Source organism: Strix uralensis, chromosome 13 (assembly GCF_047716275.1).
Source record: "Strix uralensis isolate ZFMK-TIS-50842 chromosome 13, bStrUra1, whole genome shotgun sequence".
NCBI classification, from domain to species: Eukaryota; Metazoa; Chordata; class Aves; order Strigiformes; family Strigidae; genus Strix; species Strix uralensis.
The window spans coordinates 9,749,419-9,773,853 of record NC_133984.1 but is presented as its reverse complement, the minus strand read 5'-3'; the positions used below and the strand labels follow the sequence as shown (position 1 = coordinate 9,773,853).

At 47.0% G+C, this 24,435-nt stretch overlaps 1 protein-coding gene across 17 annotated transcripts in view; it reads right to left on the bottom strand.

The window, feature by feature from the left end:
* Nucleotides 1-9,575: 9,575 nt before the first annotated feature.
* The window catches only part of MBNL3 (muscleblind like splicing regulator 3), a 96,816-nt gene continuing 81,956 nt past the window's right edge, over nucleotides 9,576-24,435 (bottom strand). For 12 of the 17 annotated variants that reach the window (XM_074882719.1, XM_074882727.1, XM_074882717.1 and 9 more), the window contains 4 exons: nucleotides 23,607-23,642; nucleotides 21,390-21,484; nucleotides 19,859-19,932; nucleotides 9,576-17,247 (listed from right to left, as the gene is read on the bottom strand). In XM_074882719.1, the coding sequence (XP_074738820.1) occupies nucleotides 19,876-19,932; nucleotides 21,390-21,484; nucleotides 23,607-23,642 (188 nt within the window). In that variant the 3' untranslated portion in view covers nucleotides 9,576-17,247; nucleotides 19,859-19,875. Of the gene's footprint in view, nucleotides 17,248-19,434; nucleotides 19,579-19,858; nucleotides 19,933-21,389; nucleotides 21,485-23,606; nucleotides 23,643-24,435 lie in introns of all 17 variants that reach the window. The other 5 variants (XR_012630720.1, XR_012630722.1, XR_012630721.1 and 2 more) reach the window with 5 other exon arrangements.

The window sequence follows — 24,435 nt, the reverse complement described above, 5'->3', positions numbered from 1 at the left end:
GAAGGTCCTGTCATACCAGTTGTGTAACTGTAATGACAGCTTTCGATTTCAGCTCTGTCAGATTACAGTGAAATATGTTTTAGGGATTGGATGTGTTCACCTGGCCCAGACTCCTAATTCTGGGGCTGTTTCAGGCAGTATGACCTGCAGAGACACTTTTCTTCTTTGCCAGCTTTTCCTGCCAACACAGAGATGACTCAGAGGCAAATTCTGAGGACCTTTCTGAGAAATTTCTTATTTTCTGCCATCCGTCAGCTTTTGGCCATTACTTTAGTAGCACCAAAAGGCATGCTGGCACTTAAAAAAAGGTAAAGGACATTTTCCAAAGCAATTACTGATTCTGGGGCAGAAGTGGGGATGCACTGAATTATAATTGATACAACAAGGAGGTTATTTGGATTTCTGGGCGGAGAAGCATTTCTCTTTCGTCCCCAGGCATGGTACCAGATCACCAACCATTTAGAAAAGCTTGGCCCAGGAGCTGGTTGTTGCTGATGAGCAGCACCTCAGGGGAAGATGCTGTTGCTACACCCTGCCACACTCACAGCTTGCAGCCCCTCACCAGCCCTGTCTCCTGGTTATCCTCTCCTGGTTATCCTCTGCGATGCTGCGTCTCCTGCCTGCAATATCATCATCCCGTGCCGGGGCCGACAAGCAAGTCTCTGGGTGGTGACGAGTCACTGCTCCGTGCCAGGACACTGGTGGTGCAGCCAGAAAGCTGGTTTCATGGGTCACTCCTCTTCCTATTTTCTCCAGATGTCGAGCTATCTCCTCATTGCCCTTCACGGTCTGAGCTAAGATAATCCACACCGCAGTGCCTGGGAAGTGCCTCCAGCTTTTGCTCACCGTATCCGTGACAGGTTGGTGCCAAGCTGTGGCTCCATGGATCCCAAAAAGTGTCCCATCCTCTATGCACATGACACGGTACCAGCATGGCACGCTCTCCTTGGGCACCAGCTTCTGCGAATTTCTGCGAAGTTGAGGGGACAGGTGATTTTACCTTGTCAAATCACAAACACATGTGACAGCCTCTCCCTAGAAATATATATACATACATATTTTAAAGTTTCTAGCCAACATTGTAGTAGAGTAAAACTGAAAATACAGCTCCTTAAATAAGACTCAAAAGCCAGAAGGCAACAGTGAACAATTAAAGCAAACCTGTTGCTTTAAACCCCAAATGAACAGAAAGGAGGGGGGAAGGTAAACACACTGTCAAGATTTTTAAGATTTGTGAAAATAAAGCAATTTTAATAAGCTGACATCTAACAGAAGAATTCCCATTCGCTTTTAAAATTCCACAGGTTTTCCTTTTTTTTATCATATTCCTGCAGCATTTGCAATTCAAATGCTGCAGAAATGTGCAAACTTGTGCATGAAATGCGCTAGCAAAATGAAGCAGCCAACAATTAATTAGAGTGAAACCCTCTGCTTTACTCCCATTGGAGGGAAAGCGAGAGAGAAAATGCAAAATTCAACCCAAATGGGGTATTGAGAAAATACTTTATTGTGATGTTGGTCTTAAGCAAAAACATTTCTTTCTTCTTTTTAAAAAAATTACTTTTTGCTTGACAATTTTCTCGTAGCAAAGTGACAAGTATTATCCTGTATCGTTAATTCCTCTGTGCAGGCTCCGTTGCTGAGCTCATTAAAGCATGCTGAATCCCCGGCCGGCAGCTGCCAGGTTGTGTGATGACCTGAGACCATCACCACCGCTGTGTGGTCTCATCTCCAGCCCTGGGACAGGCCGTGTTGCCGGGACGGCTGAGCACCTCGCCTTGCTGCAGGACCCGGGTGCCTTGGTTTGGTGATGCGGGGATGTTTCTGCTGAAATATTGGTGCCTCTTTCCCAGGGCAACCCTCAGCATCCCTCCTGGCTGGGACGGGATGCACACACATGCAAACTGGGTCCTGGCAGCACTCATGGCATGTGGGAGCTACATTTCCCAGGTGGGCAATGTCACTGTCACCCATCACTGTGGGGTGGCACATCCGCACAGCTAGGCCTCACTCCCCCACTGACGGCACTCGCTTTCCCATCCGTCGCTTTTCCCCAGCCACAGCTGAGGACACACATACATGGCAAAGCCACCAGAGTCCATGTCTCAGGCGCGTGTCCCCAGATGGCCGTGCTGCACGTGGCTCTCGTGAGGGTGGAGGCAGGTCATGGGCTGGGATGCTTCTGGAGATCAACCTGAGGCCAGACAGTGCTGCAAGCAATGGCCAGCCAGGCCAATCTTCTCCCCAGACTGCACTTGCAAAAAGCTAACAAAACTGTCTGCGAAGAGAGAACACGGCGAGCTCATTACAAGACACTTTATCAGCCTCCCTGGCAAGGAAGGCTGATGGTGCAAAACTGTGTGTCCTCCATGCCAGAGCCTGTCAGCTCCCCTGGAAACAACACCTGGCCACCTGGAGGCAATCCAGGCACCAGTGAGGGTCTTTACAACACCCTGGAAAGCTGCAGCCTGGATAACGTGTGGCATCCATCATCGTCATCCAAGGGAGCCGAACCGCAGACCTCAGAGGCTGGCTGCTCCAGGAGCCCAGTGTGGGAGCCAAGGGGTTAAAGTGCTTGGCCAGGGAAGGTCCTTGGAGGAGAACAGCACTGAAACTGCTTAATTAGAGTATTCAAATTGGATAGGGTTGCAAAGCAGTTAATTTCTCAACTTGAAAAACACAGAATTAATATTTGCCAGCCAGGATCAGAAGCAGCAGGGGCTGTTGACAGCCTCGCTGGGGCTCCCCATGCTGGTGAGGACTCCAGAGGTCTCTGCAGTAATTGCCCACAGTCTTTAGTATTTTGTTCTGCAGTTTATGAACTTGCTGAAGTTCATTTTGTGGATAAAAGGTAGTGATCCAAACCCCAGCTGTATCTCTGACCCAGCAAGGGGCTGCTGGCTGGTTTGGTATTGCAGAGCGGTGCTTTGGCATTTCAAAGGATCTCCTAATTTGTGCAGTCTGGAGAGGATCAAACCCACGGCTGGTGAAAGCGAGTGTGGCTCTGACAGGGCCGGCACTCCCTCCCGGCCTCCAAGGCAGCCAGCCGCCTCGCTGTCCCTGCACAGACGGACAAACAAACAGAGCCCAGCGTGAACGGAGCCGCTGGTCACGCCAAGGGTCCACTGCCTCATTCATCCATGGCCACAGGCATCTTGGCATCAGCATCCCCCGGGTGAACCCAGCTATGCCGGTGCCACAGAGAGGATGCTCTTGCCTCTGCCTTGTGCCATGGCAGACCCAGAGGCAGCTCCAGTGTGGGGATGTGGACTCGGGACACTGCGGGGAGAGTGCCGAGGCTCATCCCTGGGCTAGTCCTTGTCCACAGGCTGGCAGTTCTCTGGTCCATCTGTCTCATCCCTCAGGCTTTTCTCATCTCCTGCTTTTTGCTTTTCTAATCTTTTCCCCAATATTTAATCCCACGCCAAATTCTTCCCCATCCTCTTAAAATTCTACAAGTCTCTTAATGTTGGGTTTTTGTTTTTTTTTTTTTTTTAGCTTGGCTGCGTAATTGCAAAGCGTCTCGAAACCCTCTGCATTTAGTCTTCATATCTTGCACCACCACTGTGTTCCAATCACTTAAACATGAGGTCTTTGCATATTATGCCTGTTGACACAAATTTTCACATGTTCCCTAGAAAGAAAATCATCCTCCATAAGCCAGTGCTTTGCAGCAAATGAGAAAGGATGGCACAGCTTGAGCAAAGGCAGCAGCTGAGGGTCCCCACCCTGTGCTGTGCCTCGAAGTGATGCTGATGGCTGAGTGAAACTGGGCTTTCTTTCCCAGCAATATCTAGTTGCTCTTCAATGGCCGTGAGCAAAAGGCTTTTGACACCCGCCATCAGCACCGCACCAGGCGAGGGCTGGCACGTAGCCAGGCTGTGTGGCTCTGCAGGGTCCCCTGTTACCCTCCCGGAGACGAGGCGGCCACCACCATCCCTGGCATCACCCGTCAAGTCTCAGCACAATGGGAAGGGGGAGAAAAAAGCCACTTCCCTATGCATAAAGAAGTTGCGCCAAGATCAGAGAAAATTGATCTCTGGCTGCTGAGGCTCTCTAGCACTTTGTGTTGCTGAAAGGAATAATCAAGCCCAGCCCTGGAGAAGACAAAACCAGAAAGAAAATAAAAGCTTTCCCCGTCAGGATGATTTCTGCATGAGGTTGGGGCCCTCCCTGGGGACCTCAGTGGTGGTTTTGGGAGAGGATGTGCTAGGGCTGCTTTTGCTCCTGGGGTTGGTTTGGCATCAGATCCATGAGGGTCCTGCAAAATTTTGCTTTTCCTGTTCACTTGGCAGGTCTGGAGGGAAGGGGAAGATGGAGGGTGGCTGCTGGGGCTCCTGGCCGAGCCCCCGGCTGTGGGGCTGCCACACGCGCTCACACTGGGCTTGCCCAGGGGATGTCATTTGAGCCACAACATAACTTGTCTCCTGTCCTTGCAACAGCCACAGTCTGGTGCAAAAGCTTGGCTTCATCTGGGCCAGGACCCTCGCATGGCTGCACAGGTCAGAGTTAGGAGAGGAGCAAAGTGCCGAAGTGTTGCTTGTGGGGTAGAGCAGGGAGGGAAGGCGCTCGAGGGCTCTTCACCCACCTGCTAACGCAAGCCGAGGGCTGAGCTTTGCCCTCCACAAGAGCATGGGATGTTTGCCACAGACACCACCACCAGCAGCTCAAAGTCTGGATCGAATACTCCATTGCCTCAACGATTACCAGATTAAAGGAAAAACCCACACCAAAAAGGGGAGTCCAGAGGCTCCTCCTGCTCCTGGCAACACACCCTGAGCTGGCCCAGCCCCAGCTTCAGCTACTTGCAGTCCAGGGGACCCACATTTCGACAGGCAGCCCCCCAGCACCATCCTCGCCAAGCTGTCGGGCAGTGGTGGGCAGAGCTGTGGCAGTGCTGGGCACCTGCAAGCAGGGGTACGAAGGGACAACTGCATCCCCACGCTGGACCAGGGGAGCGGAGCTGTCACCCCAGCCCCAGGTGAGCGCTGCCAGAGGGATGCTCCAGCATTCGGTGTCTGGTGGAAGAAGCAGTATGATGAGGCTGGAGGTGGGGAGAGGCAGAGGAGAAGCGAGGCAGCTCGGACTGGAGCAGATCAGCTCTGCCCGCTCCTGCCTGTGCGCTGCAGCCCTGCACCAGGACTGGCCAGGCTGGCTGGCAGTGGGCGTTCGTGACTCATTATCCCTTATCACCATCTGATGACACATTTACTGCCAGCAGGACGGGCCTCCTGCCAGCACGGCAGCCCCGAAGCCTCGTGGGAGGGCAGCTGGGCTCTGCCCACGGCTGAGCTGATGCAGATGGGCCAGGAGGTCACTGGCTGCAGCCCTGGGATGTACAACCCTGTGTGGACCCCGGGCTGGGTGGGGAATTGGGGCAGACCTGGCCCTTCTGTCCTGTCAGCAAGTGCCCCAATACTCAGGGTGGGAGCATGGGGCTGGCTGTGTGTGCAAGAGCTGTGCAGGCAGCACATGGCAGAGTACAGGCAAGGCAGAGATGGGACCTGGCCAGGGCCAAGCGTGGCAGGTCGTGGAGCACCCAGCACCCTCACCTCCCGCAGCACCCAGCCCGCTCGCCCCAGCATCCTGGCTCGCGGCGCCAGGCCCACAATGACAAATGCCTTTAAAACATTTTTTATTAAGTGAGAAATCTGACTCCGCTCCCCGTGCCAAGCCCTAATACAGTGCAGACCTAAATAGAGCACTAATGCGAAAGCTTAAAGGATTTCCCATAATTGAGCAAAGCTTGCAGATGGATGAGAGCCTGGTGAGGGGTACTGCAGCCCACCTCCCTCCTCAGCACAGGCCACCGTCTGCCCAACCTCACTGGGCCAAATCCAGCCATAGCCCCCACCCTTAGACTGTGTGACGTGGGGAATTAAAAAGTCTTCCAAGGCCTCATCCTGCCCAGCCCAGAGCCCCAGGTTGCCCTCATTACCCACTCCAAAATCCCCTTGACTTTTGCAATAGCATAAGTAGCATCTCCACGTGTGTATTTCCATCTCCCCATGTCACCCCCTGTCCTCCTGCTGTAGATGCTGCCCCTGCCTACCCCGAGCCCCCACTGCAGGGCACGACAGGGCCAGGGGAACAGGACTGGGCACACCCAGCTCCCAAACCCCAGAGGATGCTCAGAGCAGGGGAGCTGCTGAGCCAGCACCCGCTCCTCCCACGCGCCCAGACATCACAGGGCTGGGGTGGCTGCCAGCACCCTGCACCCAGCAAATATACAGACTTACCTTTGCATTACCCCTGCCTCGGCGCCGCCACACACTGGCTCTGAGAACAGCGATGGTTTAATGGGCAGTGTCTTGTGTCTCCTTTTCTGCGTGGCAGAATGTGACCCTCGGGCAGGCTCACCCCCTGGGGCGAGATGGCCGTTGGCTTTCATTCAGGCTTGTGTTTCTGCAGGGGAAAGCAAACAGTATTTTCCTTCAACAGGTGTTTTCCAGAAACTTTGCAAAGTATTCACAAGCACCTTCGCTTTAGTGCAGATGGCTCATCCCAAAACACCACCCAGTGCTCCTTGGCACCCTGGTACGATCACCAGGAGCCAGTGGGAACCCTTCCAAGCATCCGGGTGCTGCCACACTGCAGGCACGGGGGCATAACAGAGGGCTGGTGGGGCTGCGGGGTGAGCAGGGACACGGCCGCAAAGCCAGCCTCCGCCAGCTGCCATGGCATGCGCGGGACATACAGAAGCTGCAGCAGAAACACTGCCATGGAGATCAGCTGAATTATGGTAGCATAAAGCATTAAAGCAGAAGCCGCATCGATTATAAACACAGGCTTCGAGCACGCGATGGCTGCAGAGGGGAAAAAGGCAGCAGCTCCCTTGGGAAGGCGCAGATAACATTTATGAGCAAATATTTTACATGCACCGTGGAGCAAAGCAGAAATACCTCTGCGAAACTCAGCTGCAGCTGTGAAGAGATAAACACCGCAGCAGCATCACACCACGGCCTCCTGCCCGGCTGCGGTGATCCTCGCTGCGGCAGCCAGCACGGGTGTCGCAGTGCTGTCGCCCCGGGGCTGGATTTACACTTTTGGATCCAGGGCAAGGGCAGTGGGAACAGCCGGGGAGAGGATGGCGCACACAGCTGCTGAACGGACTGGCAGAGCCACCCTGAAAAAAGCAAAATGAGGAGGAAAGGGCAAAGGCATTTGCAGCAAACACCTTCCAGCTGAGCCAAGGCTGGCTGGGACTCCATCAGAGCTGGCTTGCTGGGCATCTGCTCCTCCAAGCCCTTCCCCATGGCCTTCAGGCTGCAGTTCTTTCTGTGTCTGTGCAGGTCCCCCTGCCCACAGACACCCCAGAGCCTTCCTAGGCCCTTCACAGGGATCCCTTTTTTGGGATGTGCTGCCATTTCACAGATGTACTTGAGGCAGGGTCCCACCTGGGCTGGAAGGGGTGACACTGGTCCATTGTCTGCAGTAACAGCTTGGCGCACAGGTGAGAGGGTAGAGGCAGTTCCTCAAGCTGCCCTGTGCTCTGACGTGACCCCGCCTGGGAAGGGTTAACTGGCTGCTTGTGTTGGAGAGGATATTTTACATCCACAACTCACAAGGCATTAGCCAAACATTTCTCCATTCTCCTTTTTTTCATAATAAATAGATCAAAGTGATCTATTTATCCAGCACTAAGTCCAGATTGAATAAAAACTGGCATCTGAATATGAAGCAAGCCTTGAATAGATTTTTTTCCTCCATGTTTCTCACTGAAGCTTCAACAGCCAAAGAGCTAAATGGAGATTTTTTTATTAAACTTGGCTTTCCTGCACAAATGTGCCCCAGTGGGGAGGAAGATAGGCTAGGTGCTGCAATATTTCCAGATGACACATGCCCTAAATACAGTTATCATATATAGTTTGCTTAGATCCTTTAATCCAACTTCATCTATAAAGTGGTTTGCAGCAGCTCTTCCTGTGACTTCTGCAAATGGGCCCCAGGTGAAATCCCACATCCCTGGCCCAAGGATGCTGTTTGGCCTTGAAACACAATTTAAAGTCTCTTGTTAATGGGCTACTCTGGAGTTTTGGTGCTGGTGTGGGACTCCCACCCCCAACTCTCCTTGCAGCGGATGCTTCTCCTGAGTAGAGCTGGTGTCTCCAAGCAGCCAAGGCTCAGCCCTCCCCACAGCTCCAAGTGAAGCATCCCTTGCAAGCTCCTGTACCCTTCCTGCAGAGAAAGCAAACCAGAGAAAAGCTGGCATGAGTAACCATTCAGGAAGGATCCCATCCTTCCACAACATCCACTGCTTAGAAAAGTTTCAGTTCCCTGTTTTTTTTGTTTTAGAAAAAATTCTGGCATTTAATTGTGCCATCAGACAAGGTAGGAGTCATTTATAGAAAAAAGCTCTAAGTGGCCTTGACACAAAAATGGAGTCAATTAACCTGCAAGAAGTCAGGGAAACAGGCTAATGAAAAAGAAACAGTTATATAATTTGTCCTGGGCTCAGTCTGCCGTTTCTCAAAGTCAACAGCTTGTCCTACTAAGGGTGATGGGGAGGAGCAGTGCCTGCACAGCTTGTTCCTGCAGCGTGCCTCTTCCCCACTGCTCCTGTCCCTACCGGCTCTAGCAGATTTGCATCCCCTGAAATATTTACTTTCAAACTCCTAATTTTTCCCTGAGTCAGATTCTCGAACTCCTTTGGGAAAATGGCCAATGATCCCTCCTATGCTGCGCTCCCCTCCCTGGTGCTGGCATCAAACCCCTCTGGTTGCATCATCTGGGCTCACCCACCCCCGTGGTGTCCCCTGGGTGGCAGCAGCGTGGGTGCCGAGGCCAGAACACCACTCAGACGTTAGCAGAGTTCAATTACTCACGTCCTCAGGGGCTTCCTGATCTCGTCTTCTGCCGCCCATGAGACGAGCGATGCTGCAGACCGGCACAGCCACACTCCCTGGCTCGGTGCCTCCAGCTGGACCCAACGTGTGTTGAGACCGGCTGGTAAAAGCTAAAGTTTTGAGTGAGCGAGTGGTGATCTCAAGCCAGTTTAAGTGTAAAAGCCCCCTTTTACAGCAATGCTGTTGGCACACAGGCAGCAACGCTGCTGAGCAATTTTCTTACCTCTAAATCTATGCAACGTTACAGAAGGGACAGACAAACTCGGCAAGAAGCAATTTTCTCTTGCAGAAGTCTAGACCAAGCTTGGCCACGGTTGCTCTGTGCCATGGCGAGAGGCATCCCCAGTCTGTGCCAGCCGGAGGCGTGAGCCCGGCCGTGCAGCCCAGGGATGAGCCGGGCACTTGGAGGAGAGCTGGGGAATCCAGGCCGCTGCCAAAGGGAGCTTACTGTTGTATTATTGCACTGGGACATTCAAAGCGGTTATCTGACACAAATGCTGAAAGAGAAAAATTAATACACACATCACTGTGCTACAAAAGCTGCAGGCCTTTGAATGATAGTTAATTTATTCTTCATGGTTATCTTCAAATGCACAGCTCTGATCTCCTTTCTAATCACAACACAGATAGGGTCAGAAAGGAAGCATGGCAAAATACAAACGAAGCATACCACATCACATGTGTCTCAGAAGGTCTAAGGCACAAGAGAAACCAAAAGGCAGCATCTGGAAAGTTTTACTTTTTATTTTTCTAAAATACAAATGTCTTTCTTGTGTTAGTAACTTTAATATGATAGGCCAAATGCATCCAATAAAAAGGAGGCACTGGCTACAGAATTCAAAATACTGAAGGTATTTTCTGGAAAGAAATTTATTCTGTTGTTCTACACTTTAGATATAACATTGAATCAAATTAATTAGTTATTATTTTTACATCAGAACCTTTGAAGTTTGGGACTAATAAACTGGAACTTTAAAAGTTTTTAAAGTAAACTCCTATTAATGTGTAGATATGGATCCATAAAAAACATAACCAAGAATTTTATACACTTTATTAAAAGATCAAAAAATAAACAATAACAATATAGAAGTAACATACTAAAATGAGTAGCATTATGCACATTTCTAAAGCACGTACAAGCACTACAGCAATATAACGTGGCAAAAAGAAAAATAAATTCAAAGCGTACACCCTGTTGGTAGCAGTTGAGGGAATGAACTATCATGTTATGGAACTGAAATATTGCATTAGTCTATGCCTGTCTGGATCTGATGATATTTTAATTTCTTACAATTCCACAGGGCTAACTGTAATCGTTTGTATATATTTTCTAAACTATACCATTAAATTGATATCTAATGTTTCCCTTACTTTGTTTTACCAGAAATGCCTATGAAAAGAAGAATGTGCTTCAAAGATCTACTTTACACAGTACAGTATAAATGTTTTTATATATTTAAATTAAAAATTGACAATTTAGGAGAACATTCTCTCTTTGATTTCAGTGATTGCCTAAAATACAACTCTCTATTAAAAAAAAATAGTGATCTGTTGTCAGGTGATATAGTAGTGTGGGGAGTCTTGGTTCGTTTTCATGATTAAAAATAAAAATATAATTAAAACAAAGCTAGTTGGAAAGAAAAAAAAAATCCCATAATCCAATCTAAGAATGGTCTTATCATCCCCTCATCTGCTAGGATACAAAAGCCATGGCAACAAAATCATTTGGCTTCCACCACTATCAAATAGCATCTGTGTACAGTAATAAAGAACTGGAACCTTGTAATTCGGTGTCAGGTAATTCTCTCTGTTGTGTGTTTGGAAAAATAACTTCATTTTATTTAATAGTTGTGTTATTTTTGCATGTTTAAATATCTCTTTTGAGAGGCATATAGAGTTATTTTTGATGATAGAGGATGTCAGTAAAGATCACTAGCAAAGATTTTAGCAGTGTTGTCATGATCATGCTCCTACCCCAACAAAAAGAAGTTTGACCAGCTACGATTCATTTCACATAGTGCAAAATATTTTTCTCTCATAATCCTAGAAATGAGAAAGAGTTTGATTATTGAAATTGATTACAGCAAAGGGAAGCCTTAATAGCACGGTGGCTAGAATTAGCTGATTATTTCATATTAAAACCTAGGTTATTATAACACCTATGAAGAGAGGCATCACCTGATTTTTCCCCATTTTACAGACACTGGGACCACATGATGCTACAGCTCCAATTCAGCAAACCACCTGCTTAAACAAACCCCGTGGTGCAATGTGGGCTGGCATCACGAGGAGTTGGAAACCTCAGAGATTCCAGCAGCAGTGGCTGAAGAGCAGGGCTTGCCCTTGGCAGTGACACCTCAGTCCCCAACCCTGGAATGGGCAGGAAAGGGAGACGGTGACATCGGGTGCCACCACCCACCAGTTCTGTGGCAAAACCAGTGACCTTTCTGAAGCAAATCTAGGGCTTGGGTTTTGCGAAAAAAAAATCCCACACAACTTGTTCCAATCAAAAATAAATGGGTCAACACAGGCGCTTCAGCTTCTCCAAAATCCCTCTGGGTACTGCAGAGCCCTGGCAGCACCACCAACACAGCGGAAAGGGAACGAAGAGGCTGCTCAGCAGGCTGAGGGACCACGGCTCTGCTCTCCTTTAGCAGCAGCTCAGTGGGGCTTGTTAAGCCAGAAGCTGGCCACGCTGCCACGACCAGCCTCCACCCCCCTGCCCCAACACTCCTCCAGCAGCGCCGTCTGAGCAGACAGCACCAGGCTGCCACGTGGCTCTCTTGAATGAACACCACAGCTGTCATACAGCAAGAGGAAACCAGCCCAAGACAAACCAAAACCACCACTGTCCATCCACCGCTCACCAGTCCCTTCCATTTTGTTATCTTGCCTCAAAAGAGTGGAAAAAAACCCCCCGACAACAAAAATCAGTAAGTTGCGACATTTCAAATTCCCTCTGGGATTTAAAACACTCGCTGCAATGACAGTCACCTCTAACAGATAAACACTTCCAGCTAGAAATAGGATTAGGTGCTAGGAAAACTGTGTGTATGCTGCCACGGACCTATCAGTCCTAATAGGATTCACTGAGAACACAACCTATCAGAGACATGATCTAGGGTGTGTCTGAAAATCTAGGCCGATTAAAAAAGAAAGAAAGTAATTCAAATCTTTGCTAGTGACCTTACTAATTAATTAAGCACTGTTTCCCATTTCTCTGTGCTGCAGGTTGGAGCTGACCTGTTATCAGTCTGCTGTATAATAAGCTATGGCAAACTACAAAGCTTTTACAACAGCAAAGCAACATCATGCTTTCAGATAAGTTTTATAGCAAAAAACTCCTCCTTTTCAAAGCCTTAGTAATACCTATCTCTTTTACAAACTTTTCCTGTATTATTACAGACTTTTTATATTCAAAATAAGTTCCAAGGATTTCTTTCGTGGACTATGTACATAAGTGCAAAAAAGGTGTGTCTCACACATTCGTACACTAACTGAATCAGTTTAACTGCAGCATATTTGTATCTTCAACACTGTTACAGGGTCATTCCACAATATTTTTTTTCTTATGTACAGTTTTTGCTAATATAAATTAGTATTAAAATAGTTATATGCTTAATTATTTAGCCCTGATCATAACGTAATTGCGCGAGTGCTCAATTTCTGGAGAAAAGAAAATTGCAGGCAGAGCTACAGTACTGAAACGGATTAATTCTGAATTCCCCCTGTGTGAATGAATGTGAAATGAAAGCAAGACCGGTCACTACGTTGTAAATACAGGCTGTCGTGTTTTTGAAGTGAAAATACTGTGGAATAACCCTTGCCACACAACAATTTCTACAAGCTATAAAACCTGACTCTAAATCCATGTGTTGTAAACTTCTTGACTGAAAAAGTGACCTTAAAGACACAAATTCAGCGTTCACATGGGACTTTGGGATTTTAAAAATATTCAATCATATCTTTATCTGACAGTATCGAACTGTACCTTTAACAAGCTCATACTGTTACACATCACTTTTAATTTACATGTGAAAATTTCACAAATAATGTATACAAAGGTAGCCATGTTGTAGTTTTGTTGCCATAGCAACAACAACTTAATATAATTAGTTAACAATGAATCTATCATTGTAGGAGTTACATACAAAGTTAATTTTGTTCTTAAACTGTAAACTATACAAACTAGTTATGGACTGTATTCTATACCTTACCATGCTTCAGTGTTGGTTTAGAATATAACTAAATGGGCTGAATACATGTATTAAAAATTTTAAACTTTCTCTAACTCTCCTTCAAAATTAAATTCATTAGTTACTAAAGATATCAAAAAAAGCAATAATGAAAACCTTAAAAACTAATGGTAGAGAAATGAAAATATATGACATGAATTAATGCGTTGTAGCCTAGTAACAATGTGTTGTAGCTCTATTTACATTTGGATTAGGCTATCAACTATTTTTTTTTAAAGTTATTACAGTCTTTAACATACAGTATATACTCTAAGGCCTTCAACAGGCACATGGTAAAATCAGGTCAATATCAAACTAAATCCATTCAACAGGAATGGGAAATTAGATTTTCCTCATAAATTTCACCTTTTTCAATTTTCATGTCTGTGAAATGTACAAGGGATAAACAAAACGAGGACTCCAGTTTCTCAATCATTGTGTACCCGCGTGTCCTAGAGCTACTCTACCGCGCCAGCCAGCAGCCCGCGAGGCGGAGGAGAAGACATCTCGCCAGGCACACGCGTCTCCTCCTCCGGCCAGCCGCACCCACGAGACACATACCCATCTCCATCGCCGCCTCGACGGCGGCGGCCCCGCTCCGGCAGGACGTCCGCCGCCACCGGCACGCCGGCAGGACCCCGCCGCCGCAACCCGGAACGCCGGCGCGGCTGCGGTCGGTGGCCGGCCCGGCGGTGCCGCCGTCCGGGAACGCTCCGAGCGTGGTGCGAGACGGCACGGAGGGATGGCAGAGAGGGAAAGCGCTTTGGAGTGCTCGGGAAGGGGGCCGGCGCGGGCTGGCCAGGGAGGTAACGGTTTCTAGAACATCGCGATGCAAAAATACACAGTCAAAAATCATCAGCTAGAAATTTCCAACTAAAAAACACGGCTGATTGTGAAATCATGTTCCAAATTACTAAAAACACTGTATTTAACAAAAATAATCTTAATAGTTTTATGAATCCATTTTATTTTAAATCCCTCTTTTATTGTCTGCTTATGTTACAGTTTAGTAGTAGTACTTCTTATTGAAACTACTAACAACCTTTTTCGTGAAAATGATCAATCTCAGCTTTCATTTTCCCTCTGCATGACCCGTTTTATCCAAGTTTCAGCATTTCTTGCATATTGTTTGCATAAGGCTGAGAGAAATGGACAAAGAGAAATAACTTTGGATAAATAAAAAATATAGGTTCATGGAAAGTGGGAAGCTTATAAAAATGTCACTAAAATTATATCGATTTAAACAAACTTACATACATCTCTTGTCAAATAAAGGATGATATTCATGCTTTTATGACATTTGTTTAGAGTCACTAACTAGCTCGGTGACTTTGTAATAGTCTATTTAGGAAATTTATAGTCTGGCGACTGTTTTTTTTTTTTCTTTTCTTTCTTGAACAAAGAAAATTAGAGCAAGTCATTGCACAACTAGTTTAAATAGTGCTACCTCAAAATGGCATTTTTGCCGAGATTGTTTTGAATTTGGTGAAGTTTAGTGCTTCAAGCTTTTCTTTCCTTAAACTCATTTACAAATTAACTCTAAATTTGCCAGCAATATAAAAACTGTTGTGGCACCTAATATAACTACCCTGAACATCCCTCATTGGACCTCTTTAATAAAAAATAATCCTTAAACGCTTTTTTTTTCAGTGCTTTAAATGTGACATGAAAACAGCTGTATTCTAGGTTTACATTCTATGCACATCTATGCCAGATGTTTAAGTCGATAAATAAAATAGGAGGTTACATCAAAGTGTCAAGATATACAAAAATCCATTTAGCACTGAAAAAATTCCAACCTCCTTGAACTCATAAAGCCATACAAGCTTGAATGCATCCTTTCTGGCTTAAGAAGATCAGCTCTGTTCTTTGTTGAGGCACTGGCACAGGTTGTGCAAAACCCATTTTTGATACACAAATAATTTCAAACAGGAAGTACTCAAATCCACTTTTTCCACTAACAATGTTATGGTTTTGGGAAACAGAAACTCAGTGGTGAAAAGAACAGGTATGCGGTCACCAATATAAATGAGAGTCACTGATTTCAGGCAACGCTGCTGCTTGTGAACGCTGATGGCTGGGGAACATCTATGAACACAAGCAACTGTCAAAACACGGGGGTTCATAAAGGAGGGTCTTGGAGGTGGGGGGTGTTTTTCCCCCCGTCTCAGGGTTTGGTTCAAAGCTTGCTGAAGTGAATGAAGAGATTCCTTCTGGCACAAGGCCTTTGTGAGCTGGGCTCTTCAAAGGTTCTTGCTATGAATGAGTCTCCACAGGCAGATAGTCAGACCCTACTCTGTGATGCACTGGTTGTGCCCCAAACGCCCCTCCGTCACTTGTGGACTGTGGAGATACACATCTAGCAAACTATCTGCACTCACACTGGAGGAGAGGGGGCAAGGAAAGTCTCTAACCAATGCCAAGGAACTCAGAAAAGAAAAGAAGACCTGGCTGTCAGAATTTGGCACCCTATAGGACCACTGTGAGCTCGGGGGGGCCGGCCCTCCAGACACTGGGAGCTGGCCTCTTGCTCCGTTTCAATAACAACTCTCTTTCTCCTTCTATGGAGTTCGTGGATTTACAGCAACAAATCCATCTCTTCCATAATGCCAATGATACTGTAGAGCTATGACAGGGATGAATTTGGCTGTATCCTCAACCAAAATGGCATTCTGCAGCCAGATTGTTCAGCAACGCAGCGTAACGACAGGCGGGGCTGTCCAGGGTGCACGGGCCGGAAATTGTTTTATTCGTGCGTATGAAAAGGAGGTATTGAGAACTAGCCCTTGTTGTGTGGCAAACATTGCTCTTGATCAAGTAGAAGGTGCCAAAATAAATCCACTGACCTACAGGAGCTCCATTAAGATGAATGCTTATCTGTGGTAGAAAGCTTATGCTGAGCTTTCTTCTGCTTTGTTACCGATGTGTTTGCTTTAAAGGGCTAGAGATCACGGGGAAAAAAATCACCCACTTATGGAAAATGGTGATTAAATAATCAGTGCATGCTGACAAAATTTCAAGAAGAGCCACGTAAGATTTCAGGCCAAAATGTTTCAGCGCGTTTAGTGGAGACAAGCCCCTGGGCACACTATTACCCAGCTTGGGCTAAGCCATGGCTATGGGCCCACTCCAGCTAACGGTTGGCATTTGCTCCTCTCCAACGCAATGAGTCTTTGCCCAGCTGAAGCTGTCTCACTTCACCACCTTTTTTTTGTTTTGACTGCACCATGAGAACAGCAAGAGAGATTGTGCGCCGTTTGCAGCTGAGAATGCACTTCAATGGACAACAGAACTGCAGAAATCCCTTGATGCTTACCACCGTCTGAGCAAATCATTCCTGTCCCCTTACTGAACCTGGGCTTTTGTGGGTTTTTTTCCAAAAGTTTCCAGAATCAGCTCATTGTATTGAAAGTAATACCCTGAACTGGACTAAAATTACAGCCGTCCTTTCATATTACTTGTACTAAAAATTTGGAGACTCTATCTGAAGGCAAATTTTACATGATAAAAGGAGCATTTAACACAAGCAACTTTAGCTGACATTAACAGTAAAATCCAGCAAAGGGCAGAACATTCCTGTGTCGTGTTTTTCAAGCACATAATTCCTGTTTCCCACAATAACATTTTTAGTAAAAAACAAACAAAAACCCATAAAACCTACAGTATATGAAAACTTAAGACATAACAATAATGAAAAAATGGTATTGAGTATACTTGATAATGATGTACACTTTAAAACAAATCAATAGACTATGATGTAAACAAAACAGTAAGATAACACTTCAAAAACAAGACAAACATTTATCCATCGATAGTATACAGTAAACCAACAGTCCGCTGTGCAGATGCACTTATCAGGATGGTAGTCATAAAATGATTAAGTGTGTTAAAGTAATGTGTTATAAAAGTCTATTATAATTTCCTACTTGTATATCTCATATAACAGAGCGCTGTTTGTTAATTGTTTCTATAGTGCTTTTTTTTTTTTTTTTGACATTCCCATTGATCAGTTTTTGGTTAACATGTAGGCTGCAACAGGCTTACTGTAGAGGTGGTAGAGAACGATAGAGGGAAAAGGGGATATATACAGAAAGGCCATGCGCAGCTTCCCACCAAGAAGTCCTGGTGCTCCATAATTTTACTGTTCAGAATTTCAACATGGTCTGCTGCAGGGGAAAGACAAAACAACAACAAAGAAAGAGTGAGAAGTTAGAGAGAAACACATCTATATTTTAATAAAAGTTATTCTAATAAGATACATTTACATCCTCACTGCTTTGCCCAAGAGGTTGCCATTAGTATGTTGCGGAGAGAAAACATTCCCTTAATTTTCTGATGTAGGGTGAAATTGCTAATAACACACTTGGCATCCGCTTTAATCTGCACTTAGGGCTTTCCATTTCCAGTGCACTTCACACACACTGACAAGACAATTAGTGAAAGAGGGAGGTGGGCGAATAACAGTCTTATTTTTGGACAGGATAGCAGGTAGAGAGTGAAATAAGCAGAGGGCCAAAGGAATCCCTGACCCCTGTTAGCTCCTGTCTCCTTCAGAAAGAGCCACAGATAGTCACATTAAAATCTGATCCCAAGGAGCCATGAGCCAAAGGTGAATTGGGCCCAGAGACAAAACGCAGGCACAGAAACCTTGTGCTCAGGGGACCCACTTCTGGGAGCAAACTGCCCCTCTTGGGATGTACTCATGAAAATCCTCCCCTGAAGGATCTGGTTTCCTGCAGAGTTAGGCTAGCCAGCCTGGCTACCAGGACCTCATCAACCATGGAGGAAAAGAAAAACATTTGCCAGAGCTGCAAGTGTTTCAATTACCCAACTCCCACTCAGGGCAGCTTTGGGAATTGCCCCTCAGCACTGCAGAGTGTCAACCAAGGTCTTTGTCTGACAAAACACTTGAGCACATGCACAATTTCACATGCTCAGGTGGTAGCATGAAATGATGTGTCCTCGAGAGATTTTGCTCACCTTTAGTTTATGCACAGACACAGAGGGGTAATACCCAGGAATGGGATCAAAACACAAATACTGTTGCAAGAAAATGGCTGCTGGTGGGTCTGTGAGCACTGGGGATGCTGGGGGACATAGCCCTTTTCTACCAGCCTCTGAGGGAGGTTCATGTCTGCGAGGTGTTAAGAGGACAAGTGCTTTTGGCAGAGTGGTGGCTCACACACATGCTCACACTGCCCTCATGAAGAACAGGCTCCTTGTCCCACCCAGACCCTCTCCACGCCCAGTGGCCTGATCCCCAAGAAATCCCATCAAATTCAATACGTTGACTCTATGTCTTTAAAGCAAAGGTTTTTCACGGTCCTTAAGAGCACAGTCGATGCTTTGTTCGACAGACTGTGCTGTGTTCTCTATTTACTAAAGAAATATATCCCGTGGAAGTTCCTCACCTACTCTGAAATCACAAACTATTGACAGTGCGAGTTTAAGCACACAAACACACATGAAAGTGAAAAGAATTCAGAAAAAGAAGTTTTCTGAAATAAATGCTGAAAGCAATCTCAAAGAGTTAAAGAATGAGACTCTTCCAATGCAAATGATCTCCTTATCGGGTGGAACAGGCTGTTTTGCATGTGTTATGGAAATGAGTTAACATGTCAGGTGTCACGTCTGTCTGTCTGTTGTTTGGGAGAGCAGTACACCCTCTAACCCAGAACATTTTCGCTAACGGGGATAGCTTGGTGCTCACCCCGACATGAACAGGGGTCCACGGCCACAGTTAGTGGGTCATTTATACATATGGTACTTCATTAAGGTCAGAGTAACTTTTGTCAATTGCTAAAGATATCATTAGAGTTGCTTGCCAAATTAATTTCCAGCATTTAAGTACCTGCCTGTAATACATGACCCAAGGAAGAAATGGGTTGCGTATCTTGTGTATACTAAATGGCCTGCATTGGGAAAATTTGATGACCTCTTGTTGAATTGGCTGAACTGCTCTTTACTCTCTTGGGGTAAAAAAAACAGTGATGGAACTGAAACCCCCAAGGGGTTTTCTCTCACGAACATCAGCTAACACTCACAAAGAAAAGCAATGGAAAAATGACACTGCTGGTATGGCTGTAAAATAATACTCTGTAAGTCAAAGAAAAGGACAAACTCCTCCATCATTCCCACTCAGAAAAACGTAGCAGCCTAGGGAAGCCCAGGATCTGCAGGCAGGGTGAAGGATATGTTGCTTGTGGCATTCATCCTGGTCTTAAACACATACAAGGACCTCTGAAGAAACCCACCACGAGTCAGGCCCCCACTGCAGCTGAACAGCAGATCTTTGCTCAGACCAAGCCAGCCTTGCAGATGCACAGCAGCTGATGATGACCAATCCTGCTTACCCCAGGAAAGGAAATATGCCACTAACAGCAGAAGAGAAGTTACACCTTTTCAGCTGACTCATTACCAGAGCAGTCTTTACCGTCAATAGTGCAAATCCCTGAGGCACCTGCAGGCAGCTGGGAGCCGTGCAGAGCAAGAGTAACCTGTAAACACAGCCATCAGACTCAGAGGGATGCAAGAAGGGAGGCTGCAAACACCGTAAAACAGGTATTTTAGACACAAGGAAACATTGCTTGTTATAAACCACAGGGCTGGTCTGTATCTGTGCAGCAACCGCTGAATTTCTGTTGAGTTGGCAGAGTGTGAAGCCACTGGGGTCCTGCAGGCTCAGTCCCTCTGCCTGAGCCAGCCCCCCTTCTGGGGGATGCAGTGCCCTTGTACAAAGCAATCCACCGTAAAGAGAAATACCGAAAAGGAACTTACTGTTCTATTGGGAACTTCTACATCTGTGAAACAAACATGCTGCTACTCAGTTCATCTACTGATAACTGGGATATCTACAGCAAAAAAAACAAAGAACACAACACATTAAAACATTGTTTTGAGATCGGGCTGCTCATTCTGTCTTCAGTATCAGGTTAGTAAGTACATCAGTGTCTTACAAAACAGGATCCATTCCCAAGATGTCTATATTTTGCCACACGTTAAGTACAATGTAGCTGCATCACTACTGATGCCTTGTGGAGTACTGGTGATTGTACTGGGATTTTAACTCCATAGACTGTAAGTAAGACAGAAATGCCCTGAAACTATCTGGCTGAAACAGGACTCATACAGCCACAGAGCAACGCTGCACAGGAATTTCTGCTTTCTTCTCATGACCAATACAAGTATGAATAAGACCTGCTCTACCTGAAAATAACAACAAAGCACGGAAAAAGACTAGCAATCCCTACAGCAAGCAGTAAAACACTGCCTAGGACTTATGCAGGCAAAACTTCTACTGAAAGCCTTGTGACCTAGAACTAGCAAAAGACTAGAGAATGCCCCCTGAGATATTACTGACCTTCGGCATGGCTAACAGCCTCCTACAGAACAAAGTGACACCCTGTTTTCTTTGCAATAGCTCTAAACCTGAGAGCATGACAAATCAAAATACTAAAATTAGTACTGGGGGGAAAAAGAAAGTGTTTGAAATGTCTCTGGTCTAACTGGGAAAAGTTGTGGCACACCAAATTATCAGGAAGCATCACTAGGACAGGTTGTGCATATACAGTTCAGGACTGGTGCGGAAGCAGCCATCACAACTCAGTATCTTCAGAGGAAAGTTTTGGAGAGAATTATGGCTCGGCAGACATGCATGAAATCCTGTACACTTATGGCAGTGCTACAACGGCACGTACTGCACATCCAGAGTCATTTCTGTAGGGATGGGTGACATGCTACTGGTGTAAATAAGCTTCAGACTTCATAGCCTCGCCCCCGATTTTTTGGTTTTTGGTTGTCTGGGGTTTTTCAGTAGTTTTTAAGAGTCCAATCTTGCAGTGGGGGGAGGTCACTCTGTGTTTCCACTTCCACTTTCCAGCCAGGAGAGGACATGCCAGAATACCACGGGGAAGGATGCTCGGGGTGGTATTTCTGCTTGAGACTGAAAGCAGAAGTGCTGCAGGTCTTGTGCGACAGTACGGTCAGGAGTTTTACATCCCATTTTTTGGGACCCGGGGCGGGTGTTGTTTTTTGGAGAAGCACCTGCACCCCTGCCAATCGCCCATCCCTACGCTCCGGCCGGGCTCGCTGCCCACCCCGCACATGGCAGGACTGGCCGGTGCCCTCTCACCGATCCCCGGACACACACACACACACACACACGCACACACACACACGCTGCCTCTGTGTGCCCGAGCCTGCGCCGAGCCGAGCAGGTCGGGAAGGCGCTCGGCCCCGCGCAGGATCCGGCCCTCGCCCGGTCCTCGAGATCTGAACACGTGAAAGAAAGCCATTGAAAGGGCCAAACCTGATTGGCGGTAGCTGTTGCAGCGAAGGGGACGCTGGTGGCAGGAGTTGTTGCTGCAGACACAGTGGTGGGCGTAGCACCGTGCATCATGGGCACTTTCGGAAGGGAACCATGGAAGCGACATACGGGAGGGTGGAGCGTATATATTGTTTTGTTTTGTTTTGTTTTATTTTTTTTTAAATGTAACCATGGCAACATGTGGTGGATTTGGGGGCGTGGCAGGAATCACAGCAACAAGCCATGTGACATCGTCATGAAGGACACATCGGGGCGCAGCATGCAATCACAGTGCAAAGCAAGACAGCGTTGGGAAAAAAAATAAACAAGAGAGAAGGGGAAAAGCCAATTACAATTATAATTAAGGAAAAAACCAAAACATTCTCAACACTTAGTACATTTATAAGCAGAACAATGATGTATTAGACTCCAAGGGCCAAATTTCCAAAGGGGGGAGAGGGTGGGTGTGCTAGCAAAAGCCCACGTCAGCTCGCACCCGTGGGGAGTTAGACACAGCCAGTGCACGTTCCTTTGGGTGGGGACATTTTGGCAAGCGCACCCTCCCGCCCGCCTGGGAAAGCTTGTCCCCTTCCCTCCCCACCCCATCCCCGCCAGCAACCAGAGGTACATGATGCACTTTGCAGCGGCTGCCGCAGCCCTTTCACCAGGTTTTCTTGCCTCTCTCTATCAGGGACGATGTTTCAGCATGGGACAGAGCTGGAGGCACAGCAAACGAGCAACTGGCAGCCCGAGCTCTCCCCGTACAAATTCAGCGTGCTTCCTTTCCACCCTAATTCTAGTGGATTTGGCAAAACTCCCTTCTTGCGGGGTGGGGAGGGATGGAGAGGGGAGAGGGCTGAGAGGGAAAAATACATGAATGCATCTGAACAGCTACAATTTGCAAAAAGAGCATCCGAAAGGACAACACGGCAGCAGGGAGCTCAGCAGCCTCCTGAAGCTGTGCATCCCGCAGAGCACGGTGCTGGAAGGGATGCTCCAGGGCACACATGGGCATCGCCCAAACCTGGGGGGGGGTGGGGTGGGGGGGTGGGCGGTTGCGGGGCTGGGGACCCTGCTGGAAGGCCTGGCCATCCCCACAAACATGCGCAGGGAAGCAGACTTGCCTTCCCCTCCACCCCAGCAGACACGGCAGGCTGTGGCGGGGAGCACGCGTGCCTGCGGGCTGGGCACGCCCCAGCCATGGGACGTTGGAGCATGTGAGTCGGAGTTTCCTACAGGCAGAGGTGTGTTTGAAGGGCTCAGCTCCCCATCATGCAAGCGGTGTGTCCTCCCTATGCTACAGGGATGGGGAGGTTCGAGAGCAGAGTGCTTAGCCATTCCTGCCAAAGCTTTCAGACCTGCTCCCCGAAAGCCTTGCACCCTCTCCCCGGCTCCTGCTCCCGCCTCTCTCCTCTGGCTGAAGCAGGCACACACCTAGATGCTGGTAGTCTTGTATAACCTTGGTTGGAGGATGAAAGCTCAGCTTTCACCCACACTGCTGTGCCCAGCAACTGTAGACACAGGGGAAGGTCCCTCAAAGACCTGCATAGGTTCCCAGTAAGACCCAGATACTGAGCCTGAACATACTGGATCCTTGCAGCAGCAACGAGCATGTACTCAGCCCTGCCGCCTCACTGCATCCCATGTGCACCAGCAGCGGTACCTGCCTTACGGTCCCTTGTACCTGCATAGCTGACACTTCACTAAAGAGAATGAGTCTTCAGCCAGTCCATGGTCTAAGCCCTGCTTCTCTCACTGTACAAGCAGTGCCCTGCTCTAACAGAGGGGCTGACCCCAGATGTGTTCCTCCTTAGCGTCTTTATTAAACCAGTCTCCTAAAATGTCCTCAGAAGGACAACCAAAAATCCAAACTCTAATCCACCTGATGCCCGATACAAAAAAATAAACCAACAGGATCCTCCCATTGCTATTTCCTTTTGTTGCATTACTTAAATGGGTTGTAAAGACATTTAAGTGACAAATTTTTGTCTCTGCAGCGGAACTAAATAAGGGTGGGAACACATCACCTTGGATTCTCTTATTAGTCACACGAAACACTGCACTGCACAGAAATTAAAAGGGATACAACCATTTAAGCCTCAAAGAAGACAGCGGATAGACAGTCACACCACTCAGCCACCCAGGTTCTCACTGATGCATACTAACTTGCTGTCTCTTTCAGATTAGGAAAAGTTGAGAAGTTTGTGTAGAAAAACCTACCAACGCTTGCAGTGGGTGTCATGCACAGAACTGACCCTGCACACCATGCATTGAAGCGTGGAAAGATGAACAAAAGGGATATTTCATTAGTGAAGCTTCAGTGTTAGAAATCACTTTAACTAAAAAGCAGGTATTCTCTTTGCAGCATTCAGTATTTAAGCACATGCAAACAGATTCTGCATATTGGTACGTAACTAGTTTAAACTCAGTTTTAAGAGATCATAGCAAACCAAATTAATTCTTGAATTCTTGGGTAGTAGAGAATATATTTCTTCTCCCACCCTGTATTAAATTATATGATCTATCCTGGAAATTAGGGTTGAGGGTTTTTTTGTAGCGGGTATGTTGATTTCTTTCTGATCATGTCAGCAGAAAACAAATTGCCATTAGAGGAATGTCACACTCATGTTAAAACTGACTTTCCAAAAGCAATTTACTCCTGCAAGCAGGGACCAGGAGTCAAAGTCTCTAGTTTAAGCTGAAAGAGGCAGGTTTCTTCTGGACTTGAAACAACTGTAGTGATGATGCCATTTTGATAGACACCCTGACTTTCCCCCCCATAGCAACCTATGATGCTGATCTCTCAATAACTGAACAGGAGAAACTAAGAAAAGTAACATCTTGCTCCCCCTCCTCACAGTGTCAGCAGCTACTTTCCACTTCTCTGCTTTGCTTTCCAGAGCGCTGCAAAGGCTGAGACCAGATCTGCAGTCTGATGCATAAGGGAAAATGGGGATGCGTAATGTAAATTCATCAGAGATCCGTCCTCTGACTGGAAATTTGCGGCTCTGCCCAGCATTAATGTCCTCAGATGAGAGCAGGTGCCAGC